The sequence below is a fragment of the Nicotiana tabacum genome, chromosome 19 (assembly GCF_000715075.1).
Source record: "Nicotiana tabacum cultivar K326 chromosome 19, ASM71507v2, whole genome shotgun sequence".
NCBI lineage: Eukaryota > Viridiplantae > Streptophyta > Magnoliopsida > Solanales > Solanaceae > Nicotiana > Nicotiana tabacum.
In genome coordinates, this window is record NC_134098.1 from 103462244 (window position 1) to 103485529 (window position 23286).

A 23286-nucleotide genomic window follows, 5' to 3' on the forward strand; every position below is an offset into this window, starting at 1 on the left:
ATCATTAAGGGTAGTTACCGGAAAAAAAGAAGAAGTAAACTCTTCCCTCTTTCCTTATCGACTGGGGCATTTCTTGTTAATATTGTTTCTTTGCATCATTATGTCCTTTCGATTTGAGTCGGTCCTTGTCAAAACAAATAAGAAAAGATTTTAAAATCTGCTACCAGTTTTTCAGTTGCACAAAGTAAATTCGGCCAGCACACTCGATTGTTACAGTCTACATGCCTTGAGGATTCATGCAAAGGCTCCCCTCCAAAAGACTCTTGTCAAAGTCTGCATGAAGAACCATTCAAGACTCAAGATCAAGCTTTAGAAGACTTATAGATAGGAATCTTGTTACTCATAGCCGATATTCTTAGTTAGTTTCTTTTTTATTTTTGACTTTGGTGTAATAAATAGCTCAACAAGCAGCAACAACAACAACAACAGTGAAATCACAGTTTCTCGGTAGTCCCAGCTACCAAAATTCCTAGAACTACACTAACCTGATTCTTTTATAACCAATGATATGTAGGCAACCTCCGAAACAATGTTCAGTCAAACTTTTTCAAAATGCTTCCCATGGAGTATCAAACGGGCAAAAATTATTCATGATTTCTCACTTCATCTTTGCCCGAAAACTATTCATATTTTCGAGCAAGGAGGGGCAGCTGTGAGCACCTAATTTTTGCCCCACATAGGAAATTACTCCTAAAAATAATTCAAAAATAATTTTAATTATTTTTATGAATTTTAGAAATTTTTCTTTATTTATTTGTATTGTTTATGCATGTTAGGAATATCGTAAATCATAAAAATCATAAAAATGTTCAAATCTTAATTTCATAGCATTTTAGATTTTAAATTATATTTTAGGATTTAATTACATTGTTAAATGCATTATATAAATATCTAAAACCAAAACAAAAATGCATTCTTGGGTTAGTTAATTAATTAGGTCATTAGTCAATTAGTGAGTAAAATATATATAATAGTTTAGCCACACAAATTGATTTTAATTAAAATTTGAGTCCAAAGTGACTAATTTTGTAATTATTTCAAGCCCATCCCTTTAGAAGCTCAATCCACCCCATAGCATGGCCCGTACTCTTCTCTTAAAACACACATGTCCCCCACTCTCTTAGGGGACCCTAATTTCACCTCTCTTTCTCTAACAAAGAACAAACCCCCTTCCTAAAAAGAAAACCCTAGTCTCCCCTAATACTCTTATCCTCCCAGTCAACCTCCCACCCTCACTCTCAAGGAACGGAAGAAAGAAATCTGAAAATACACACACTCATTTTTCCTTCCCCAACAAACTCTCACCCTCACATCACTTTCACTCATCTGCATAAATCTAAAAAAAATCCCCAAAAAACCATATCTGAAAACTAAAAAAAAAGCTCTAAAGAACAAAGAAGAACACGTAGAATTTCCAGTTGTTTTTACTCAAGTTTTGTTGTTGTATGCTGTTCATTACTACTGAGCTCCAACCATTGTCGTTCTGGCCTTTATTTGGCTCATCCTCTTTATTTGCCTTAGTAGAGAGGTACACACACGAAACTTCCCTGCACTATTTGTTTGTTTGCTAAAGATAATGAATCTTGGATTCTCACTGGAGACTATGTTTACTTATTGATTTGTTGTTAAATGCTTTGTTATCAACAAATCTATCATGATAAGATTAAATTAAGAGTGAGTGCAAGTTAAGAATATTCCTGCAATTTGTAATATGTTAAAGGTTGGTTGAAGTGCTTTGGTACAATTACTGAAATTAGTTAAAAATGTGATGAAGTTTGGGACCGATCTCTCGTACTATTTTTATGTTGGGTCTTCATGATGTATGTCTGATGAATCTGAAATAATAGTCGCATTGTTACAGGATATGAGTCGGATTTGGAAGAACGACCAAGCTATAGATTGATAGTATTCACAAGTGTTGATCATGTAATATGCAAATGCTGAAGATTAGTCATTCTAGATGCTTGTATATTTCGATAACAGAGTGTGTAGATTGAATATTGATTTTGTTTGAATTTAATATTAGTAGGCCAATAAGGTGTTAGTGTTATCGTAGGATTTGTTAGCATTTTAATTAAGTCCACCACCAAATGACCGTATCTTTTTTGAAAGAGAACAATTCTCAAACATTATCCTTATGTAATTCCAAATTAATCTGATTTCCAGCGATTAGTAATTAATCAACAACTCCATCATAGCCTAATTAAATGTATATCTTGTCCGCAATGAATCATTCCATAACTATGAGACCATTAACAATAATCTCGGATCAGCTTTAATTAACTTGAACATCGTAATTTGCTTTAGGCGCGATTTTAATTTACTATCGTGATTATGTATACGTTCGTGTAACATAGTTATGATCCCAAAAATAAATCAAGGTACGCGTTCGCGCGACTTTGGCCAAACAATCCTTAAGAATAACAAAGCGTGATTAATCGTGTACACATACATATGACATGATTTTAGCGCCCCCAATAAAATGGATTCACGCACACGTGATCCGTTTCAAAGATAAATCCATAACGCCATAATTTAAAAGCGGTAAAAGACAAAACACACATAGGTTCTAAAACACGTAAACAATTAAGGCAGGTATGATTAAAGCGACCGTGCTAAAACCACGGAATTCGGGAGTGCCTCACACCTTCTCCCGGGTTAACAAAATTCCTTACCCAATCTTCTGTGTTTGCAGACCAAAAATAGAGCCATTTTTCTCGACTTGGGATTTAAAATAAACCGGTGACTTGGGACACCATAAATTATTCCAAGTGGTGACTCTGAAATAAATAAATAATCTCACTTCGATTAATGTCACTTAAATTGAAAAAACTCCCTATCCCCTCGCGAAAAAAGGAGGTGTGACAAATAACGTCATACATGCAAAATTATGATAATGGTTAATGTGCTTCTAAGTATATTTTGACCCCCGAATTCAACTTCCGTCTTCCGAAACTAAAGAATATCCTTTTAAATTTTTGTGAAAATAATTTTCGGTATGTTTATATTTTGCAATTATAATAAATAAAGCACGAGGACAAACATCCTAAATATTAGACTATATTTATCACAATATATTTTCTTGCACGAACAATCATATGTTGCACTTTCAAGAGGAATATAAATATCGACAACAAGAGTTCTGGTTATGACAAAACAACCAAAGCATTAGAACAGAACATACACAAAAAATCATCTACAAACAAAAGTGTTCAGTAAAATACCATCAAATTAAATATTTTTAAACTATAATACGTAATTATCCAACTAACATGACTAAGTTGACTAGTTGTGTAAGTTTTGATGATATTCTTTTTTTTTAAATTCACATATCATGTTAATATAATAATATTTTTTGGCTTTTAGATGATTTAAATGGTTAAACCATCGCGTACCATTATTAACGTGCAACGCACGTTCATAGATAACAGTACAAACTAATACCACGAATGTAATGGTCACGCCATACAATAACAAAGTCACATTTGCCTTTACAGCTTGTTTGGATGGTTGTTACACATCGTTTCATAATGTATCGTATTGTATTGTATTGTATTGTACTGCATCGTTTGATGAATACAATATTTGGATAGATTGTATCGTTTGCTGTTGTTTCATGATGTCACGCACCAACAATATAAAAAATAAACTTGCAATATTATAAAAAAAAAATATGATACAAGGTAAATTTATTATATAAAAGGGTAAGGCAAATGATAAAATAAAATTATTTAATAATAATGAAGGGTGAGATGAGAGAAAAAGACAAGATAACGATGCAACCACACCAAATCGGTTGTTACATAAAGTGGCACATTTCGTCGTTACGTAACGATGGATTTAACGATACAATACAATAAAATTCAAGTAACAACCAAAATAAACATTGTATTTTAAGTAACAATACGATACAATATAATAGGTAACAACCATCCAAACAATTAGTTAGTTTTTCATTTCAAAATGAATTTCAATATTTACTTCATTGACGTATCTTAGCCTTTTGTTTTTTGGCATTCCATTTTGTTTCTTTTTTCAATTTATGATTTCAGTAATTAATTCATATTTTTCTTGATTCCGTACTTAATATTTGAAGGGTACAATTAAAATATTTCCTTTCCAGTTTATTAAATATTCTAAATTTGAAATTTTTTGCCATGCCTTCGACAATACTGGCCTTGTATTTTTCCTCATATGGAGAATAATGCTTGTAACATAGCCTTGTAAACAGGAGTTTTACACAGTAACACATTTTTTAATAAGAGATACTAGCATTATCAACTACGGGAGAAAAAACAAAAAAGGCAACAAAAACTCTCAAGTACTAAATCGAGTAGCCAAAAACACTTGACAATAAAAAATATTCATACATTAAATTATTATTATTTTTTAACTCGGAGCTCATTTTAGTGCTAGTCGTTTAGCAATGTATGGTTGATCTCAATCTTAACCCATGATTCAATTTCTCATTTTTTAAAAGAAGAAAATGGATAATTAATTTAGAATTTGCCTAGTATTAGATAACTATTAGATCAAGATATCTAATAGCCTCTCAAACTTGGCAAGCGATTTGTCAATTAAACGTATAAACTATCATAGTGACTATTGAATATAATTATGTAAGTGTATCTCGTGAATACCTATATTCATAAGACCAAACGCGAAAAATAACAAGATGAGGGTGAATCAAAAAGAGGTAAGGTTGAGTTTGATATTAAAATTGGTAGATGTAAAGATGTGACGAACCTAATTACTAATCCAAGGGTTTAAATATTAATTACACTAAAATAATTTTCCGTATGTGTGTAAGGACATACTTGAGCTTATCTTGTAATTGTAAGGGGTGCATTTTAACTCGAAACTATGATGAACTTTCACTGTTCTCGTCCTTGATCCAGCGATGGAAATAAGTTTTATGGCCACCGGTGGATCTGAAAATTATTAGGAAGATAATAGGGATGGAGGGTGGGTTGGAGGAAGTCGGCGTACAAGTGATACTGGAGGAAGAGCCAGCGTGGAGGTAGGATTGGGGAAGAGGATAAACCCAGGGGGTGGGTGATGTTGAGGAAGACACGTAGCTACTTTATTTTATTTTTTTAAAGCTTGTAAATTGGGGTTTGTTTTAAGCTTGGGTCGGGTTGTCCATTTTTAATTAAAGAATCGTTTGTTTTTAATTTAAATAAGCGCGTGTATACACAACATTGAGTATTAACTAAGCTGATCAAAAGTGGTGTATCATTGACACACTTTTGAAATGTTTTGCCTGTAACGTTAAACCCATGGTCAACAGGTGTGTAACAGAGATTTGGGTGCAAGGTGGATGGGTAAACTATGTATTTTGTCTATATAATACAAAAAGATACATTATAAAACGATCCATAACAACTATCCAAATAAGCTGTAATTTCTAACGACATATCCCAAGCTTATCTCAATTAACTTAGAATGCATGCAAATGCATTTTGCATATTTATAAAAATCTTACAAAAAAATACACAAAGAGTGGAATTTTCAATCAAAATTGCACATTTTGAAGGAAAAAAAAAGAGAGAAGACATTAAAAGCATCAACTGATAAACATAAGCATCAACTGATAAACATGTGCTGAAAGTATTTACTAATAAACATGAGGTGCTAAAAAGGCACTTCCCATAAAAGGAGTATTTTACAAATAAATAGTTAGGAGTTTGGATAAAATTATTGAAACTAGTAATACAAATTTATTGAAACTAGTAATAAGTAGTTGTTGTGTGATTGACTGGTTTTTGATTAAACACTTTTAAAATATATCAAACGTACAGATAAGACAAATAATGCGTACAAACTGAACAACCTTATAAGTGTAACTAAACACTCTAAATTTAACGATTTTCTGGTATTTTATGTTAGTTCTTGGATTTGTTAGGATTGAAATTGTTCAATTTTTACAAAAGAAAAAAATGTTCAAATTGATCTTTGAATTATAGTCTAGATTTGTTTGACCAAATATTGATCAGAAAAAGACAGAAAAAGACACAATTAGACCCAAAATTGCACTAAAAAAAACAAAAAAAAAAATCATTCAAACTAGCTTTGATGATGGATTTAGACTCTAACTTCTTTTAATCCCAGAAATGAGAACTCCTCCGACGTTTAAGAAAACCAGACCGACATTTACTAAAAAACTACCGTTTCACCTAGAATCGGTGACTTTGTTAGGTTGATTTTGAATCAATTTTCTCCAACCCAATTCAAGATGATTTGGATTTGCGAGCCAAGACATCGAGATAATGGATTTCTTAACCATTGCTGGGTTTTATTCTCCGACTTTTTTTTTTGGTTTCTTTTCATGTAATTTCTTGACCATTGTTGTTGCTTATTTCTTTATGTTCCTCACAATGAATATGATGATAGAAAAAAATGAAGAAAAAAAAACTAGATATGCGGCGCTAAAATGAGGCTTCAGATACATTTTTTTTTATTATTCACTCGCCTGCATTTGATGTAAAATACGCGCATGTCATGGGTCAAAAGTGGTGTGTCATTGACACACTTTTGAAAGGTTTGGAGCGTAAAGTTAAACCCGTGGTCAACAGATGTGTAACAAGGATTTGGGTGCAAGGTGGATGGGTAAACTATGTATTTTGCCTATTATATAATATTATATGTGAGCACGTAATTTTTGACCGATATAAAAATTACTTCTAAAACATTTCAAAACAGCTTTAATTATTTTTATAGAATTTTATAATTGCATTTCTAGAAAATACAAAAATAAAAAATGGTTTAATCTTTCTTATTTTCTATAATTCTAGGTTCAACTAGTTAGATAAGTTGTTAATTTACACTTTAATTAGCTTAATTGATAGATAAATCAGTAAATAGGTTAATTTTGCAATTTTAGGTTTACATATTAGGTTAGTTAATTAGTTGCTAATTATAAAAATGAAGAAGAAAAGAAGATAGGGCTGTGGAGTTCAAAATGGGAGTCCACAGCTCAGTCTGCTCCAGTCCTTCAAAACGACGCTGCAGAGAACATAAACGTCGTCGTTTCCTATACCCCACTCACTAAAACGACTCAACTCCTCTCAAATCCCGATGGATCTGTATACATACCCTATCGATTCTGACCTCACTCGAACACACGCATATGCACACCCATTCACAATCCGAGAATACACACACAATCATTCTCACCTCTCTTATTCATTGACACACACACGAAAATACAGAAGTCTGAAATTGAGCAGCATTCACCAAAAAAAAAAGCTAAAGGCAAAAATCCTGCAATTCAAATTTGGTCCTAGATAGAGAGAAATCTCTAACTGTTTGAAGATGCTGCTGCTCTTTTCCCTTTTATGGATTTCATCTTCAAAAGCTTGTATCTGATCTGGAATTCTGCTGTTTCTCTGCTGGAAATTGTTTGCTGAGTTCCATCGCTAGGCTATCAGACCTTTATCTGGTCTTTCCCTGCTGTTTTCATTCTACTAGGTACGTTGATGATCACCTGTAGTCCTTGTTGAATTTATAAATGAAATCCTGACCTCTCTATGTAATATTCAAGTCTGATTCAATAGATATTATATATTTAATTATCAAAGCTGCTTAGAATTCCTTCTCTGATAATCTGTGGTGCGTGTCTATGTTTGAACTAAATGTTTCATTTGTTATCGCTTACATAAATAGTTCATTGTTGGAATTTCTACTCTGTTTAAATAATGGTTCATATTTGAGGTGATGTTGAAGATAATGAATCTGTTTAAATTCGTCTTTGAAAATGTCTTAGCTCAGCAAGTTCTCGTTACAGGATTTTGAAGTTTACTGGTTCCATATTTACTGGAAATTGATTGAAGCTGTGGTAGATGGCTAGCTTTAGAAGTATCGAAGGCTGAGCTGTAAAATTAGTAGTGTAATGAATTGAGGAAGGAACACTTCCTTTTGATATTCTATTCTGTCATTAGTGTAAAAGTTGCTTTTGATTATCAACTTTGAAAAGCACAAACGGAGAGGAACCTCGCCGGAAACATGGCTGACTGAAAAATCTCACTCCGAACGAGCCTCACGGACCTCAGACATCAACTGGGTGTTGATAGTGGTGGAGGTGAACTGTTTCGGTTTGTTCATGTTGTGCGACGCAACTCGATTTTTGGAAACGGGACTGCTGCGTTTCTGGTTGTTTCAAGGTCAGTTCATGGCTTTGTTTTGGGGCTGGTTGGGGTGTTTTGTGGGGCTGTTTTGAGGTGAGAAACGGGGGCTGTTTTCAGCGTTTTTGTTGCTGGTGTTTTTCACAGTGGAGTTTGGGGCCTTTTTCAGCTGTTGTACGGTGGCTTTACACAGCTCTTTCAAGTGTTTTTTATGGAGCTTTCATGGCTGGACGTTCATGGTAGTTCAAGGTGGGTTTCATGACTGTTTTGAGGTGAGTTTTTGAGTAAAAATGGTAGAAGATTACATGGTTTAATGGAAGAAAAATTGGTGATTGACGATGAGGAAGAAGAGAAGATGAAAGGGATTTGGCTGCTTCGTTTTCCAATTTGTGCCTTCCCGTCCCTTTGTTTTGCTTCTTTTTCGGATCCATTTTTGTTATGTTTTTCGTCCTTCTTTCCCCTCTCTCGCTTCTTTCCTCTCTGTTTTTGTTTATTTCCCCTTTGTGTGTGTGGTGGGTGTTGATATAATATGTGTGTAACAGATAGTGTGAGGTGTTGAATTAGGGGGCAAGAAAGGTTTATCACGATTTGGGCTTAAGGAGAACACTCTTGGTATGATGGATAGCTGGAAGCAATAAGAGGGAACCTGTTTTTTTTTTATCCTCCATTCACATCAAACAGACCACTACCCCCGCCTTAGATCAGTTGAACAATCTCTAAGACTAATCAAATTCACATGGGTTTCAGAAGTAGGCTAATGAGGGTGTAACTATTTTATTATTTTGTGAAAGTAACAGAGTTTATCTAACTCCTTTGAATAATATAAATATGTGTAACTTCTTCCATAACTTCAGGACCTTTGTCACAACGTCTCAAAATTAAGAGATAAACAACTTATGAATATGCGTAGCTTGCCGTAGGCACGATTAATTAATAATTTGTCATAGTTATGGGTACGGTTCTTGCGGCAGAACTTTGACACCTAATCCCAAATTCGAGTGTGCGCTCGCATGCCTTGATCTCATAACTTCAAAATAATAATAAAATAAATATGTTGTAAATTGCGGGTACATTTTACGTGGTGCGATTTGCGGTATATATAAAACGACAAGCGTATGACATCGTAACTTGTTTTAAAATAATTCCATAAATACTAAAAATGATTTAAAAATACAATAAAAGCGGTAAAGAGTTAAAATGCACATAGGTTTAAAATATGTAATAATCTGATAATTAAGCCGAGTTTAATCGTAAAACGACCGTGCGAAAACTACGGAATCCGGGAGAATTTCTTACCCTGTCTTCTTTGTTTCGCAGACTTGAACAGAGTCAAGCTTTCCTTGAATTTGGATTTAAAATAAATGGTGGCTTGGGACACCGTAAATAATTATTCCAAGCAGCGACTCTAAAAAATAATAAAATAAAATAATCCCTCTTCAATAATGTCAAGTTAATTGGAAAAACTTATTTCCCCGTAAAAAGAAGGTGACATTGTACTTTATCGTTTTGATGTATACAATGTTTGGATAGATTATATTGTTTATCATCGTTTCGTGATGTTATGCACCAATAATATAAAGAATAAACTTGCAATATTATAAAGAAAAAATAAGGTACGAGGTAGAATTATTATATAAAAATGTAGGATAAAGGATAGAATAAGATCTTTTAATAATAAGGAAGAACAAGATGAGAGAAAAAAAAAGTAACGACGCGACCAAACCAAATCAGTCGTTACATAAAATGGCACTTTTTAACGACGGATTTAACGATACGATACAATAAAATTTAACAATCAAAACAAAGTAATAATATGATGCAATATAATAAGTAACAACCATTCAAACAAGCTGTTAAGAAATAGTACTTGTGACTATGGCATAAGCCGCCCCCGACAATCGGACACCAAATGCAACGTATAAATCTCAATGGCTAATGCTACTTATAAATCGCAATTATCTAATACGACTTATAAATCTCAATTGACTATTGCGACTTATAAATCGCAATCAAGTAATGCGAATTATAAATCGCTTCTGAATCCAACTTATAAATCGTGTATGTTAATGCGACTTATAAATCATGCGGCTTATAAGCCGCTTTTACAGGCGATTTATGTATTATATGAATTTAAAAACGCAAATTTCGTCGACCATTGAAGAGTGTTCTGCGCCGGCTTCACTCTGCAACTCTTTCCGCCTCTTCCTCCGCCTCCACCTTGCTGTTGCTGTCGCAATCGCAACCATATCCGCTGATGTGTGTTGTTCTCATCTGCGGGAGTTTTCTAACAGAGTTCCATAATTCCCAAAGGGTTCCAATCACTCCTCCCCCAGCTGCCAAAGAGCAAGAAAATTGATAGTTTGACAGGTTAGCAAATACACAATAATAACTACTCATGCTGTTTCGATGCCTGAATTTTAATTTTATAAATGGGGATTAGATGATCAGTACTCATTTTTGTGCTTAACAAGTTCTTCAGCTGATTCAATATAGTATGTACCAACTCTTCACATCTGATTTTCCACGAATTATTTACTTTCTTCACTCATTAGGTTAAAAAGAGCAAAGCCCTCTTATCAATTTGTTAATTCTTTCATGTCTCGAGGCCAAAATGTAACACTTATACCCTGTGTTAAGTTTCTTGTTTGAGATATCATACACACTCTAAAGAAGCAAATTTTTATCTTTAAAAAAAAAATGATGAGAAAGTTGTCAGACTAGTAGCCATAGGGATAGCTAAAGAAGCAAATTATTGTCAGCTTTCCTGTGAAGAATTCTTGAGCTGGTGTTTTATTTTGTGTACAGGGAATAAGGATTCTGAAATAGCAGATTATAGTTACTTTTGTTGTGAAGCATTCATGTAGTGTGTTTCTGCACTATCTTTGTTATATCTCTGCTGCAATTGACGTTTTCTGTTATCTTCTCTTGCATTGCTGGTTGTTCTAGATTGGAAAAAAAGAAAGAAAAGAAAACCTGAGTAAATTAGGGGTATTGGCTATCACACTTCTTCTTTTACCTGTTCTTTTTTAAGTATTTTACCCGAAATCTCCCTGTGTGAGCTTCATAAAGTATCCATCCCAAGCTCGGATAAGAGAGTGTTGCAAGGGTACACAGCCAGTGTAAAAGTAGTCTATCATTTGAATAAAGTTCTCATTAAAACGTGCCCACATGGCCTTAACAAAGCGGAATGGGGTGCAGAGAATTCATATCATGAACTGGTTTGGAATATGGCATAGGTGACTGATTTAATTACTCACTTATCCGTTAGTTTAAGTTTTTTTTTTTTTTTTGATAGGGTAATAAATTTCATTAGTAAGGGCGGAAACTTAGACTGACGTGATAACCAACAACCCCCCCCCGGAGTTTTAAGGCTTCTTGAGTATGTTAGACTTAATGGCTGTCATTACTTCTTAATATCTTATCAACTATTAGGAGTGCAAGTGGATTTTTTCATTGGTGATTCCAGATCTTTTTATTTTTGAGTTTCTCTGAGAGTCTTCACTCTTTTTCTCTTCTTATTTTTATATCTAGATATGAAGGTTGATCTTTTATAAGCTCGTGATGTATTTTCGGAACATAATATCACCCATTTGATAATAGTTCACTTCTAGCGGATTCTCTTTATTTTTAGGCATTACAATTTTGACATGATATTGCACACCGCTTGTATCATTCCCCTTTATTTTAAATTTTTATGTCTTCACGTCCACGTCCGACAAACCCTTGTGTCCATACAGCTGCTACTCAGCTCCATACATCTTTAGTTCTATCAATGCAAAAGGGATCCTACACTTCTACTGGATGCTAGATGAATAAAGTTGAGTTACCTTATCAAAGAAAAAAGGTATTCACATGCTGTGGCAAATGGATCACCCTTCTTGTTAGTGGCTCTTTCCTCTCGTTTGCTAAATAATTGGTATCAGAAAAGTTCTTTTCTTGTGCTTTCTTTTTTCTTTTATAAACCATAGAAAGGAAAGAAAGAAAATAATGGTTATCAGAAAGGTCCCTTTCTTGTGCTTTCTTGTTTCTTTTATAAACCATAGAAATCTGCAGCATTTGCCTTCTCAGAGTCTGGAGATACATACTTTTTGATGCACCTAAAACAAGATTCAAAGAAAGCGTTTGTATTGGGATTCAAATAAAACTAGGGGAACACTTCTGATCTAAGGATTTGGCTGCATGACAGTTCAGATATATCAAAGAAAACCCAAATTTTGCATAGAATTAAAATCAACACTAAGAAGGAGAGGAGACGGAAGGGGCAGGTGTTCAATGTTTGCCGTATATGTATTTTTTTGTGATGACAGTGTTGCTGTGAGTATGCTTGATTCCTCATTGAGAATGTCATCATATTTTTACAGGTAAAGGAGCTTTTTTTGGTTGTGGTCTGGAACCCACTGCAAAGTAACTTATAGGGCCTCCACTGTTGTATCTTACCTGGTATCGTTTCCTTCTCCTCTTCCTGTTTAGGTAGAAGTACTCAGTTTTAAATTAGTTGTTGTAATGCTGTGCAATTATGGTTGATGATTAGGTGGTTTAAAATGACAATCGGTTCGGAAGAGGCATCAAAGAAAACTTCACGTTCTCAATTGGTTGTTTTGAACAGGGCATTCAAATTGGTAAGTGTTCTTTTCTTAGACTATCTAAGATGGAAGTCAGACGTGTATAATTGGCTATATGTCCAGTTTTAACTTTTTGGACGGTAATTCTTCAAGTGTAAGATGCATAGGCACTAAAGATAGAAAGTTTTGATCTGTAGCATACATAAGGTTCTGGTTTAACTGGTCTAAAGTAGGAGATACAATGATTTTTATCAGGTTATGAGGCAACGGTGTTTATCTTAGAATTCTTTTGTAAAAAGGGGGTTAGTAAATCAAAAGAAAGCTGAGAACTTGGCACTTTTTCATCTTTTTTTAACTAACCGTTCATGATTTCATAGCCTCAAGTTAACTTGGTACTCGTATCATGTTACTCAACTACTTCCCCACAACATATTTTCTTTTCCCCATGTAAGTAACTGGAGCAACATTCTTGAAGTCGTCTAGGTACCTTTGACTGGTTGTACTATTATCCATGTTTTCGTTACTATAGACTGTTGCTATGGTGTGAATATGTGATTCATTTGCAGGCTGAGCAATGGGTTAACAATATGGGCTCTTCAGATGATGCTAAGCCAAATAATGTGGTTCTAGAGAGTCGTCCACCTAGGTAAAATCTTCTTCGACATGGCTATATTTTGTTGAAATTCCTGGGGTTAATTTCTTAGGTCCTTGTAGGCTTGGAATTGGTGCTGCAGTTCCACGTCAATCTCAAACTGTACTCTCAAATGACCCCGCGGAAAGAAAATTACGTGCTAAATTGGATGCTGAGAAAAGAAAAAAATTGAAGAGCTCTCAAGCATCAACAATTTCTGCCAAAGACGGGAAAGTTGATGAAGAAAGCGATGACGAGGAATTAGAAAGCAAAACGAAAGCGTTTACCAAGAAGAGGCCTGCGGCTTTGCCCTCGTCTCTGCAAGCAAAGAAGAAGAAGAAGTGACTTCGCATTATCTAGCAATGAATACTTCGAGATGTGCTATAGTTTTCCTCTAGTATATTATTCGAAGCCGTCATCTTCTTGTTGCCATTTTGCAAGGTGCAGTTCTCTTGAGGTCTCAGTCTCCAGTTAAGAGAAATGTTTTTGAGTTCTGAGTAGCTGACCTAGAGTTTCAGTTCTCTGTAAGAGTAACAAATTCTATTAGTGATGTTTATTTCTCAATAATGTTCTTCCCTCCCACCACTCCTCTGCATCCGGCCTGTGCTTTTGGTGACAAATGTATTTAGAAAACATGTCACCCTCTCATTCTTGCTCTTGCTCTTGCTCTTGATTGAGGTTAATGGCAAAGGATATCTTTTTTGACACCATGCTCAAACATGAAGAGGGCACCTGATATTTGGTGTTTTGAATTCTCCTTCGAAGTTTATTCTAGTGAGCATAAAACCAGGTAAAGAGTAATTAGTCTAATTACTGCTTTTTGCTGTTTCACTTTTACCCTCTTGCTTTGATTTTCTAGCTGTAAACACTTGCTTGTGGATGTTGGAATAGGAGGGGGGGCACCCAGAGAACATGTTTTTTACCATCTCATGCTAAAGCATACTCTTCATCTAGCTGCAAATACTTGCTTGTATGAAATTCATGTTCTCGTCATGTGCTACATTACCATAATCCTGAGAAATGTCCATAGTGATCTTCATTTTTTCCATGTTAAAAGAATGAAACAGAATTTTTGTCTTTGCTTGCGCATGGGCAAAACTCTAAGTATAACAAGTGTTGTCCCTTGACCTTGAAGTTCTGTCACGGACAAACGGGAGTCAAAAGTTAAAAGACCATCCCCAAAAGGTGTCATATTTTTGCAATTTTTTGGGTTCGAGATACCAAGATATGACTTGCCCAAATTGAAACAAATTGACAGCAGTAGCTTCAAGCATACTTAGGCTATCGTAGAGTGATACAAACAACCATGTCAAGCTATTATTTCTTCTTTATTTTTTCCTACTTCAATGTTATTCAGTTACAACCACTTTGTACTTACAAGAGAAAAATCTATCGAAGAATAAAATTTAAAAGATGGACCAAAAGGAATGACCCTGTGTCAAACGCCCAAAACCTCAACAACCAATCTGCCACGCAAAAAGAAAAAGAAGAAAATCTAAATATGTAGGTTCAACACACATTAACAAAACCAGAAACCACACATTCTACATCTATTAGAACCCCGGTCATTACCAGGTCACGACTGGATTGAAGCTCAATCATATAATGAGATTTTCTCCAGGAGGAACTAACTTTTGATATCTTAAAAAGCAGTTAAATCAAAGAGGAGTTCCCTGATCTCTGGTGTCCACTCTCTTTATTTGCTAGCTTTTGCATGGAAGTCTGTTATGTGTCATAAAAGTAAGTAGTGTCTCGCAAGAGCTGCATGGTCTACTTCGTTATCTAGAGTCTAGGGAAGCCTTCTCTTAGTCCCTGCACAGAGAGAGAGAGAGGTTCGGTCACTAGTCCATGCTACTGTCAATTTCACTCTTGGCTGGGAAGAGAATAACTTCTTCACACTCCAAAGTATCACTAGATATGCTCAAAATTGTATCCTCCACCAACTCTTCCAGAATAATCTCCTCCATCTCAACACCGATATGTCCAAGATCCAACCGGAGATCCATCCATGTCCCTGATCTTTCCATGTCTTTTTTGACAAGCTGGTCCAAAGAATGAGGAGTTGAATACTGGAGAAGATACCATTCTACTCCTTCCCATACTTCGTTTATCAGGTCCATCCCTTTTGGAACAGGTCGAATGTTATGTTTACCGAGTGACACTCCGGAGTGACAGCCAAAATAGCGGTCACAGACTGCCTTAAGAACTTCATTTGCACAATCAAAAAGGAGCTTTTGATCATGAGAAGATCGGCTTGAAAATAACTCTACCTCGTCAAATAACGATGGGTCAAGAACCTGGTCAGACGAAAGCCACCTCAGGAGAAGATCATCCCAATTTAATCCTGAACCTAGAAGAACAGCTTCTACGTATTCAAAAGCGGATTCTTCATTTTCGAAACAAACTGTTGGACACACTTGTTCACTGATGGAAGACACTGGTTCTTCAAAATGGATTTTCCGTGGTTGAATTTCTGTATCAACTGTACACATGTGAACAGCGACATTTCAGTTAGGTGCGACATTTCAGTTAGGTGAGCATAAAAGAAAATGATTCACGGTTTAAGCAAATTCTATAGTAAAAAGGTTTAACCTGGTCGGCATATAGTGCTGGAAGGACTGACATCATCCTCCACAAATAATGGCTCAAGCACTGAGACGGGACTAGGTCGCTCCATTCTATCAACTACACTGTTAGGATCTTCAGCTTTCCTAGGGCTTGAAGAGCGTGCAGGTGAAACTGGTGGAGAAGATAGAGTTTGATCCTTCCCAGATGGATCCTGAAGTAGAGCAGAAGAAGATTATAGATATTGTAGCACCAAAGGAAAGGGCTCATTCTTTCAAACTAGTGTTCGATGAGTTATTTTTTTTTATCAGGTACCAAAACTCTATTGAACAATGGGAAAAACTCTAGTGTTCGATGAGCTTATCATAACCTTTCACCCAAAAAAATAAAAAAAATCATCTTGAAAGATAGAACAAATTTCATTACAAGTTTAAATTAACTTTCTAGCAAGACATAATTATACACAAAAATGTGTTTCAGTAGTTGTGCTCCAATCTTTTAACACACATCCTGGAAAACTGAAATGGACAAACATTCTTTTATCCTTGGAGTATGAGATAAAGTTGTTTTAATTAAAATACTTACATATTAGCATACTGCAAAGGAAATATTGAATTGATTTGTTAATATTCGTATTTTGAATTCTCACTCTTAAATCTAGCTGTTATTGATTTGATTTCATAAAACTTGAGCTTTTGTTTTAAGTAGTGTTATTAAAGCAGGCAGTGTGATAAATTGTAAAATGAAAGACAACATATAATCTGAAAAACTGATAAGTTCATTCAAAGGTACATGAAGACAGAAACATTACCCAAAATACAAACTAATTACACAGAAAGCAAAGAAAGGTAAGAAACCAAAATCAAAATTGTTGACCTGGATACAGAAGAAAAAACCTAAGAGATCACAGATTGAGTAGTTTAATCTCTTTTTTAAATCTTATTTGTGACTATAAATTTTTATCATATAAAGAAATATGTTGCGGATACTGACCTGGATTTTTTTTAAAACAAGACTTCTCATGAAAAATACATTTCAAACTTTTCCTTTTGTAAAATGAAAAGAATTTAATAGAAGATTAGAGGATGAAGGAAACAAAACTGTACGAGAAGAAAGCTCTAAGACTTCATTTTTCTGGTGGTATTCCAGTGAGTAGCTTATGAATATCTATACTTTGTTAACTTTTTTTTTTTTTTTTTGAGATTTACTTTGTTAAAGTTTTTGATAAAATAAAACATGTAATTTTACATTTTCTGTTATTACAATGTGGACAAGAGTGGGTTGCTCTAGTGGTGAGCATCCTCCACTTCCAACCAAGAGGTTGTGAGTTCGAGTCCCCCAAGAGCAAGGTGGGGAGTTCTTGGAGGGAGGGAGCCGGGGGTCTATCGGAAACAGCCTCTCTACCCCAGGGTAGGGATAAGGTCTGCGTACACACTACCCTCCCCAGACCCCACTAGTGGGATTATACTGGGTTATTGTTGTTGTTGTTGTTGTTATTACAATGTGCAATGCATAGGGATGCAAACTAGTAATACCAAAAAGTAGGCAACAGAAGTACTTAGCAGTCACTACTTACTTCTTGTAAGCAGTTAAATGACAATTCAAATCCCTGAGCAGAACTTCCATCATCCACTGCGTTGGTAGCATCACCATCAATTCGGATGTCTCTGTCAATTGGAGAGCTACCTAATTCAGAAAGAGCACTCAATACTACACCTTCTTCCAGGCCTCTGTTTTTGATAGTTTCTTCAGTTAGATCTCCTGCAATGATTCGGAGACTGATTACATGACAATAGATTTAGAAATTGGCGAACATTGAACTGACAAATGAAAGGTTCCTAAGTTCAAGAGATGATCAAGAGATGAACACCTTTAGGACTTGTATGACCAGTTGAAGCCACGTCTTCATCCACTGTGTTCCCATTTTCACATGGAACCTCTACATTGGTGCACTCATTAGGATACTTGTCAGAACAGCTAGATTCTATCCCTAAATCTTGGGTGGATGGACTTGGACCCATAACGAGGTCTTCTCGTACATGCTGAAGTCTGTCATCATTGGTTCCTTGTATAGGGTCAGTAAGAGACTCCCTCATTTGGGAAGGTAGCATACTATCCTTGCTGTTTTCTCTCGGACTGCAGCTAGGTGAACTGTTATACTCGGGAAATGAAAGTATCTTCCCCAAGGATTTAGGCAATTGTCCACTACTCACAGTTGTTGTCTCATCTTCAATGTCTAGCATCTCCACAAGGTGCTTCTTTGCCTCGATGTAGATGTTGGACATTCCTGGCCTGGGAAAATCAGATGCCTCAGTCGGTGAGACTGCTTCAACACCTTTCGACTTGACTATCTTATCCCCTCTCTTGATGCCCAGAGGAGATTTAGCAAATTTTTCAGTATAAAAATGGTCTCTATTAGGAGAACTCCATCCTAAATGTTCTCCAGAGATCCCTCTTTCACTGTTATTCCACTTCAGCTGCTCAGATGGAAATCTGCGGATGGTTCCTTCATGAGAGATCCCATGACGATCCTTTCCCATTGCATGCTTGAGTTTTCTTTTAATTTCTGTGAATGAGAACTGGGATGTGTTTCTCTCACCCGGCATTGTACGTTTCTCTGCGTATTGTGAGTGCACTGGAGCGTTAGCATTGGTTTGAGCACTAGGTGATTGCAAGCCCGCTGGTCCAGGCTTCAAAATAACGATTTTACTTGAAGGTCGGGGTGTCTCATCTTCCATTGGGGGGTAAATTTCTTGAGACTTGCTCCTCCTCCTGAAAAATTTGCGTTGTTTGTGGTTTATGACGTCATCTGTTTTTGCATGAACTCGGTTTTCCTTTGACATATTAGATTCTGGAATCAAGTTAGGTTTCTGCTTTTCCTCAAACTGAGCATCCTCCAAACTTCCAATTTGCTTTAACAGCCTTGAATTTGGATCTTGTAGGAGTGTCAAGATAAATTCCTTATTTGAGCTTAGTGTCTGCAGAGCATCCATAAACTCTTTTGATTGGAGAGTCTTGTTATCTTCTCCCAATTGTGTATTGTTTCTTGATCTCTGATTTATAAACACCTCAATCGCTGCATTTACCTTTTCTTCGACAACTGGGTGAGTCTGCTCTGACTGCTTGTTATGATCATTATGTAAATCTTGGCGGACCTCGACAAACTTACGACTTTTCTGATGAATCTGGCGGAGCTCTTCCATTACAATGTCCAGATCATCGAGGGCCTTCCCTCCGGAATCTTGATGATAAGGTGCTTCAGACCTCAAATTTCCATCATCATCTAAATCATGAAAGTGCGTATTACTTGGTCTGCGTGTTCGCCTGCTGTTCTTTCTTGCACGCCATGATTTTTGTGAACTAAACTCTTCTGCATTTATTTCAGAGCCATTACCCTGAATTTTCAGGCTTTGCTCATTCACCATTTCTTCTTCCATCAGCTCCTTTACACTTGTTTTAGGATCAGGTACTGCTACCTCACTTTCTTCATTATCCTAAAATCATTAATACCATACAATTTATCATGCCAGCATATGTACAAACAAAAACTGTTAGAAATCGGTGTAAATGCTAAAGCGTCTTCAAAGCCTTTTGTTCCAAAAATATTATATTCTCAATATACAGTCACAATGTTGCCTCATAACATACCTCAATATTCAGTCTATTGTCAGTGGGATCTGGTAATTCCTGTATAGAGCTTGAACAAGCAGAATCTGCAGAAGACAAAAAAAATGTGATTTTGTTGGAGGAGGGGAGGGGACGGGAGAATTGACATCAGATGGTAGAAAGCTGCAAACAAAGAAAAGAGACAGATTCATCTCTCTGAGTGAGGATTATAGATATCTTACCAACAGCTGGTTTGCTTCCTCGCTTTCTATCTGAGAGTAACTTTCTAGTGGTTCGACCATGACGAAAATCAAAGATGCTAATTAAACCCCAAATGCAACCCGCTCGATCCTTCTCATATCTCAGAGTGGCTCGCTGTGATCTCTTTGCCATGTTTGGGAACTTATTAAATTTCAGTGCACTCTATTCAATTGTCGATACTACGATGACCTCTCTGCTCAAGTCTGGTCAAGAAGAAAAGGACTTAAATTAAGGACATATAATTGGAAACTCCCTAAGATTCTGAATCAAGGAAAGGGAATTGAAACAACATAGACTCCGTAGCAAATGAATGCAGCTAACTAGCCAATAAAGATCCTAGCTAGAAACATCAAATTATTATTTCCAATGGTCTAGGCTATGTTGCATTTTCTAAATAGACTAACCTTCAGATCTCTTCCAATAAAAGCAATAAAAAGTTTGCAACAAACAGAATGGAAGGATCATGAAAATTCTACTAATATACAAAATATGGAATATCACTACGGCGAAACCGGAGATGCTTCCAAGGTCATATCAATTGCAGTAGTGAAAAGGGCTTGATAAAGGGAAACAATGGAAATCTTTTACCAAAATTTGGAACCTTGAGAACCAACCAAAGAAGGCGGCAACAAATATGTAGCAAAGTGTACTTACAAGAAAACCAAAAACAATTCCCTCTTCAACTCCACAAGCTTCCCAACAGAGTAAAGCTAAAGGAACTGTAGACTTATCTAGTTGGTAACGAATCAAAAATTTGCTTTTTCCCTTTTCAAGAACAATCTTTAACACTACTTCCAACAATCTCCCCAAAAAACAATACTACATGGAAAGCAATTTGGCTCCACTACAAAAACTTCAGCACTTCATTTTATACACAGCGAGCAAAAGCTTCAATTTTTCTCCAACCAACAACTGTGCCAGCAGAATGGCCCTTCAACTATTGAGAAAACTGTTTCAGACACAGAATGTGGCATCAGCAAATCATAAAGAACCTCAAAGATCACTTCTTTGTACTTTTTTGTCGGCAGAAACTTGAAAACCCAAAATTCCTTTTTTTTATCAATGAAAGAAAAAAATCACCTTTTTAATCAATTAAGAGGCACTCCCACAAAGAGATTTTCACCAAGATTGAAACTTTTTGCCTCATGAATCATGCAATTAAGAGTAAACCAAGCAGGTAACAATCAGAACGACAATTTCTTCTCCTTTGGCACGTTGAACAGAATAAAATATCTTTATTTTTCTTCTTATAACACTAAATATATTAAAAAAAACTATATTGAAAGGGATTTTATCAACTCAGAGAGGGTCAAAGAAAGAGGAAGTATAGCACCTAACAATAATTCACTACTAAGAACTCTTCTTTTTTACTACTTTTTTTCTTTTGGCTATAAGGGTATCTATACCGACCAAAAAGATAAAAAGAGAGAACCCCAGATGACTAAAACACCGACCCACGTATTTACACAAAGAAAATTAGCAGTGGTCCGTGGGGCAGCCATTAAAGACCAAAGAAGTTGGAGAAGGGAAAAAAAAAGCGAACTTGGAACTGGAAAGTAAAGATGCTACTCTGTGTGTGTGTGTGGAGAGAGAGAGAGAGAGAGAGAGAGAGAGAGAGAGAGAGAGAGAGAGAGAGAGAGAGAAAGAGAAAGGGGTTTAGGCCTTTAGGGTGGTGGACAATTAAGCTGATGAAGAAGAAGAAGAGTTCTTGACACCTCGGATTCTAATGGTGGGACCAATACAAATGGAGCTTCCCACTATAGGAAAAGTTCTTTTGCTACTTGTATTTTTTTTGTTTCTTTTCTTGTTCTTATTTTTCATCAATCTTTTTCCTAAATCAGATTTTCAGCTCGTTCATCAACATATAGATATCATCATCACTGACACCACTCCTCCACACCTGTCTCACACCACTATGCAAAAATTGGTGTTTTTCTTTTTCGCATTTTGCTTTGATTTTGATTGTGAGTTATGTGGTAATCAGACAAAAACATATGAGCATTGGATTCATACGCGTTGAAAGAGAGAGGGGAAGAAAAAGAGAAATAACTGTGAGCGTTATTACACTTTTTTTGGTAGAAATTGACTTCTAGTTTTAATGTACTATACTAGTAGCTGTGGATGATAGGGAAAGGTGATATGTGTGGAATTATGTGAAAATTACAAGGACAAGACTGACATTTAAATTTTCTTTTTTAAGCAGACAAAATAAATAATCTGATCCAGGTGTTATGTATTTAATTAATTTCCACTTGGATTTGGATTTGATACTTTTAAAAAATAAAAATAAACTATGTTACTATTTTAGATTATAAACATTTAATCGAAGTTCTTTTTCTCGCCAGTAAACTCGATTTTAGTTCATTTTGGATCTTAAAATCTAATAGTACGGCTATACTTAATATTTTCGTACTGAGTGTATTTAGGTATTAAAACTGATATATGCATTAATTTTTGTAATTTTGGATTTGATATTTTTTCTTTCCACGAGAATGCATTAATATCTAGTAACTTCTTAACTAAAAATAATTTAGCTGAATTTATCCTGCATATTATTTATGTATAGAAACTTATTTATGAATATTTTAAACTACTTTATGCATTAGTTTTTGTGATTTTGTATTTGATGTTTTTTCTTTCCACGAGAACGCGTTAATATCTAACTTCTTTGCTAAACATAAATTTAGCTGAATTTATCCTGCATATTATTTAGTTATTGAAATCAATTTAAGAACATTTTAAACTACTTTATGCATTAACTTTTGTGATTTTGTATTTGATGTTTTTTCTTTCCACGAGAACGCGTTAATATCTAACTTCTTTGTTAAAAATAATTTAGCTGAATTTATCCTGCATGTTATTTCATGTCAGGCAAGATCGAGATAGGATTTCGTGAATTCAATGAAATTATTTATAGTAGATTCTCATAATATAATATTATCATATATTTAGTAAATTAATTTTATCATAAGTATGGTGGATTCTCCACAATAAGTACATGAAGTTAATTGTAGTAGATTCTCATAATATAATATTATCATATATTTAGTAAATCCCTTATTTATCTAGAGTTGTTACTGACTCTATATATCATTCAAATTATTATGGAGAATCCACCAAACTATTTTTATGACAAAATTAATTATTACTACATAAAAGACTTATATGACAGTTTGGTAAAGCATTGATTGATGTAAAAATAAAATTAAAAGAACTTATTGATTTCACTTTGCATTAGAAACAAGCAAAGTAGGAAACGTAAGTAGGAAAAGAAATTTTGCATTGAACAAAGATAAGAATACTATTTAATTTTCAACCTTTCTTATCATTTTGCTAGGAAAAGAGAAGAAAAAGGTTGTTAAATAAAGTTGATTTGGATATGGCAATGATGATAATGATAGTTATGTTGAATGAGTAACTTAGAATTCAAACTGATTTACCTCTCTTAAGTGGAGGCCATGAACATTTAGATTTTTGGGTAATTAAACACCTAAGTGGACCTTAGTAAAATTTCTTTATAATCCAAAACTGTATGGAT

The 23286-nt window shown here is 35.1% G+C and overlaps 2 protein-coding genes across 6 annotated transcripts; one reads left to right on the forward strand and one right to left on the reverse strand.

Moving 5' to 3' along the window:
* The first annotated feature begins 7117 nt into the window (after nucleotides 1–7117).
* Nucleotides 7118–14021, forward strand: LOC107827626 (uncharacterized). 4 transcript variants are annotated; one of them, XM_075238334.1, is made up of 6 exons: nucleotides 7118–7470; nucleotides 7787–10490; nucleotides 12485–12563; nucleotides 12655–12742; nucleotides 13252–13331; nucleotides 13400–14021. In XM_075238334.1, exons 4-6 carry the CDS (start codon nucleotides 12665–12667, stop codon nucleotides 13659–13661), a joined length of 420 nt encoding a protein of 139 aa, XP_075094435.1. In that variant the 5' UTR covers nucleotides 7118–7470; nucleotides 7787–10490; nucleotides 12485–12563; nucleotides 12655–12664; the 3' UTR covers nucleotides 13662–14021. The 4 variants fall into 4 exon arrangements, with proteins under 4 accessions (XP_075094435.1, XP_016510288.1, XP_075094437.1 ...); XM_016654802.2 differs by lacking the exon at nucleotides 7787–10490; XM_075238336.1 differs by lacking the exons at nucleotides 7118–7470; nucleotides 7787–10490 and adding an exon at nucleotides 11949–11967.
* A 587-nt stretch (nucleotides 14022–14608) lies between these two features.
* On the reverse strand, nucleotides 14609–21813 carry LOC107827616 (uncharacterized). 2 transcript variants are annotated; one of them, XM_016654791.2, is made up of 8 exons: nucleotides 20829–21813; nucleotides 20403–20697; nucleotides 19730–19951; nucleotides 19530–19594; nucleotides 17752–19375; nucleotides 17458–17642; nucleotides 15909–16095; nucleotides 14609–15798 (listed from the first exon to the last, which is right to left on the reverse strand). In XM_016654791.2, exons 3-8 carry the CDS (start codon nucleotides 19878–19880, stop codon nucleotides 15158–15160), a joined length of 2853 nt encoding a protein of 950 aa, XP_016510277.2. In that variant the 5' UTR covers nucleotides 19881–19951; nucleotides 20403–20697; nucleotides 20829–21813; the 3' UTR covers nucleotides 14609–15157. The 2 variants fall into 2 exon arrangements, with proteins under 2 accessions (XP_016510277.2, XP_075094433.1); XM_075238332.1 differs by having other exon boundaries at nucleotides 20403–21531.
* Between the last annotated feature and the right edge of the window lie 1473 nt (nucleotides 21814–23286).

Coding starts and splice junctions, on each gene's coding strand:
- LOC107827626 (XM_075238333.1), top strand. CDS start 12,647: ATGATTAGGTGGTTTAAAATGACAATCGGTTCGGAAGAGGCATCAAAG. Junction 12,743..13,251: donor TGAACAGGGCATTCAAATTG/GTAAGTGTTCTT, acceptor ATTCATTTGCAG/GCTGAGCAATGGGTTAACAA. Junction 13,332..13,399: donor CTAGAGAGTCGTCCACCTAG/GTAAAATCTTCT, acceptor AGGTCCTTGTAG/GCTTGGAATTGGTGCTGCAG.
- LOC107827616 (XM_016654791.2), bottom strand. CDS start 19,880: ATGGCAAAGAGATCACAGCGAGCCACTCTGAGATATGAGAAGGATCGA. Junction 17,643..17,751: donor TGGTCATACAAGTCCTAAAG/GTGTTCATCTCT, acceptor GAATCATTGCAG/GAGATCTAACTGAAGAAACT. Junction 16,096..17,457: donor CATTTAACTGCTTACAAGAA/GTAAGTAGTGAC, acceptor GCTCTACTTCAG/GATCCATCTGGGAAGGATCA.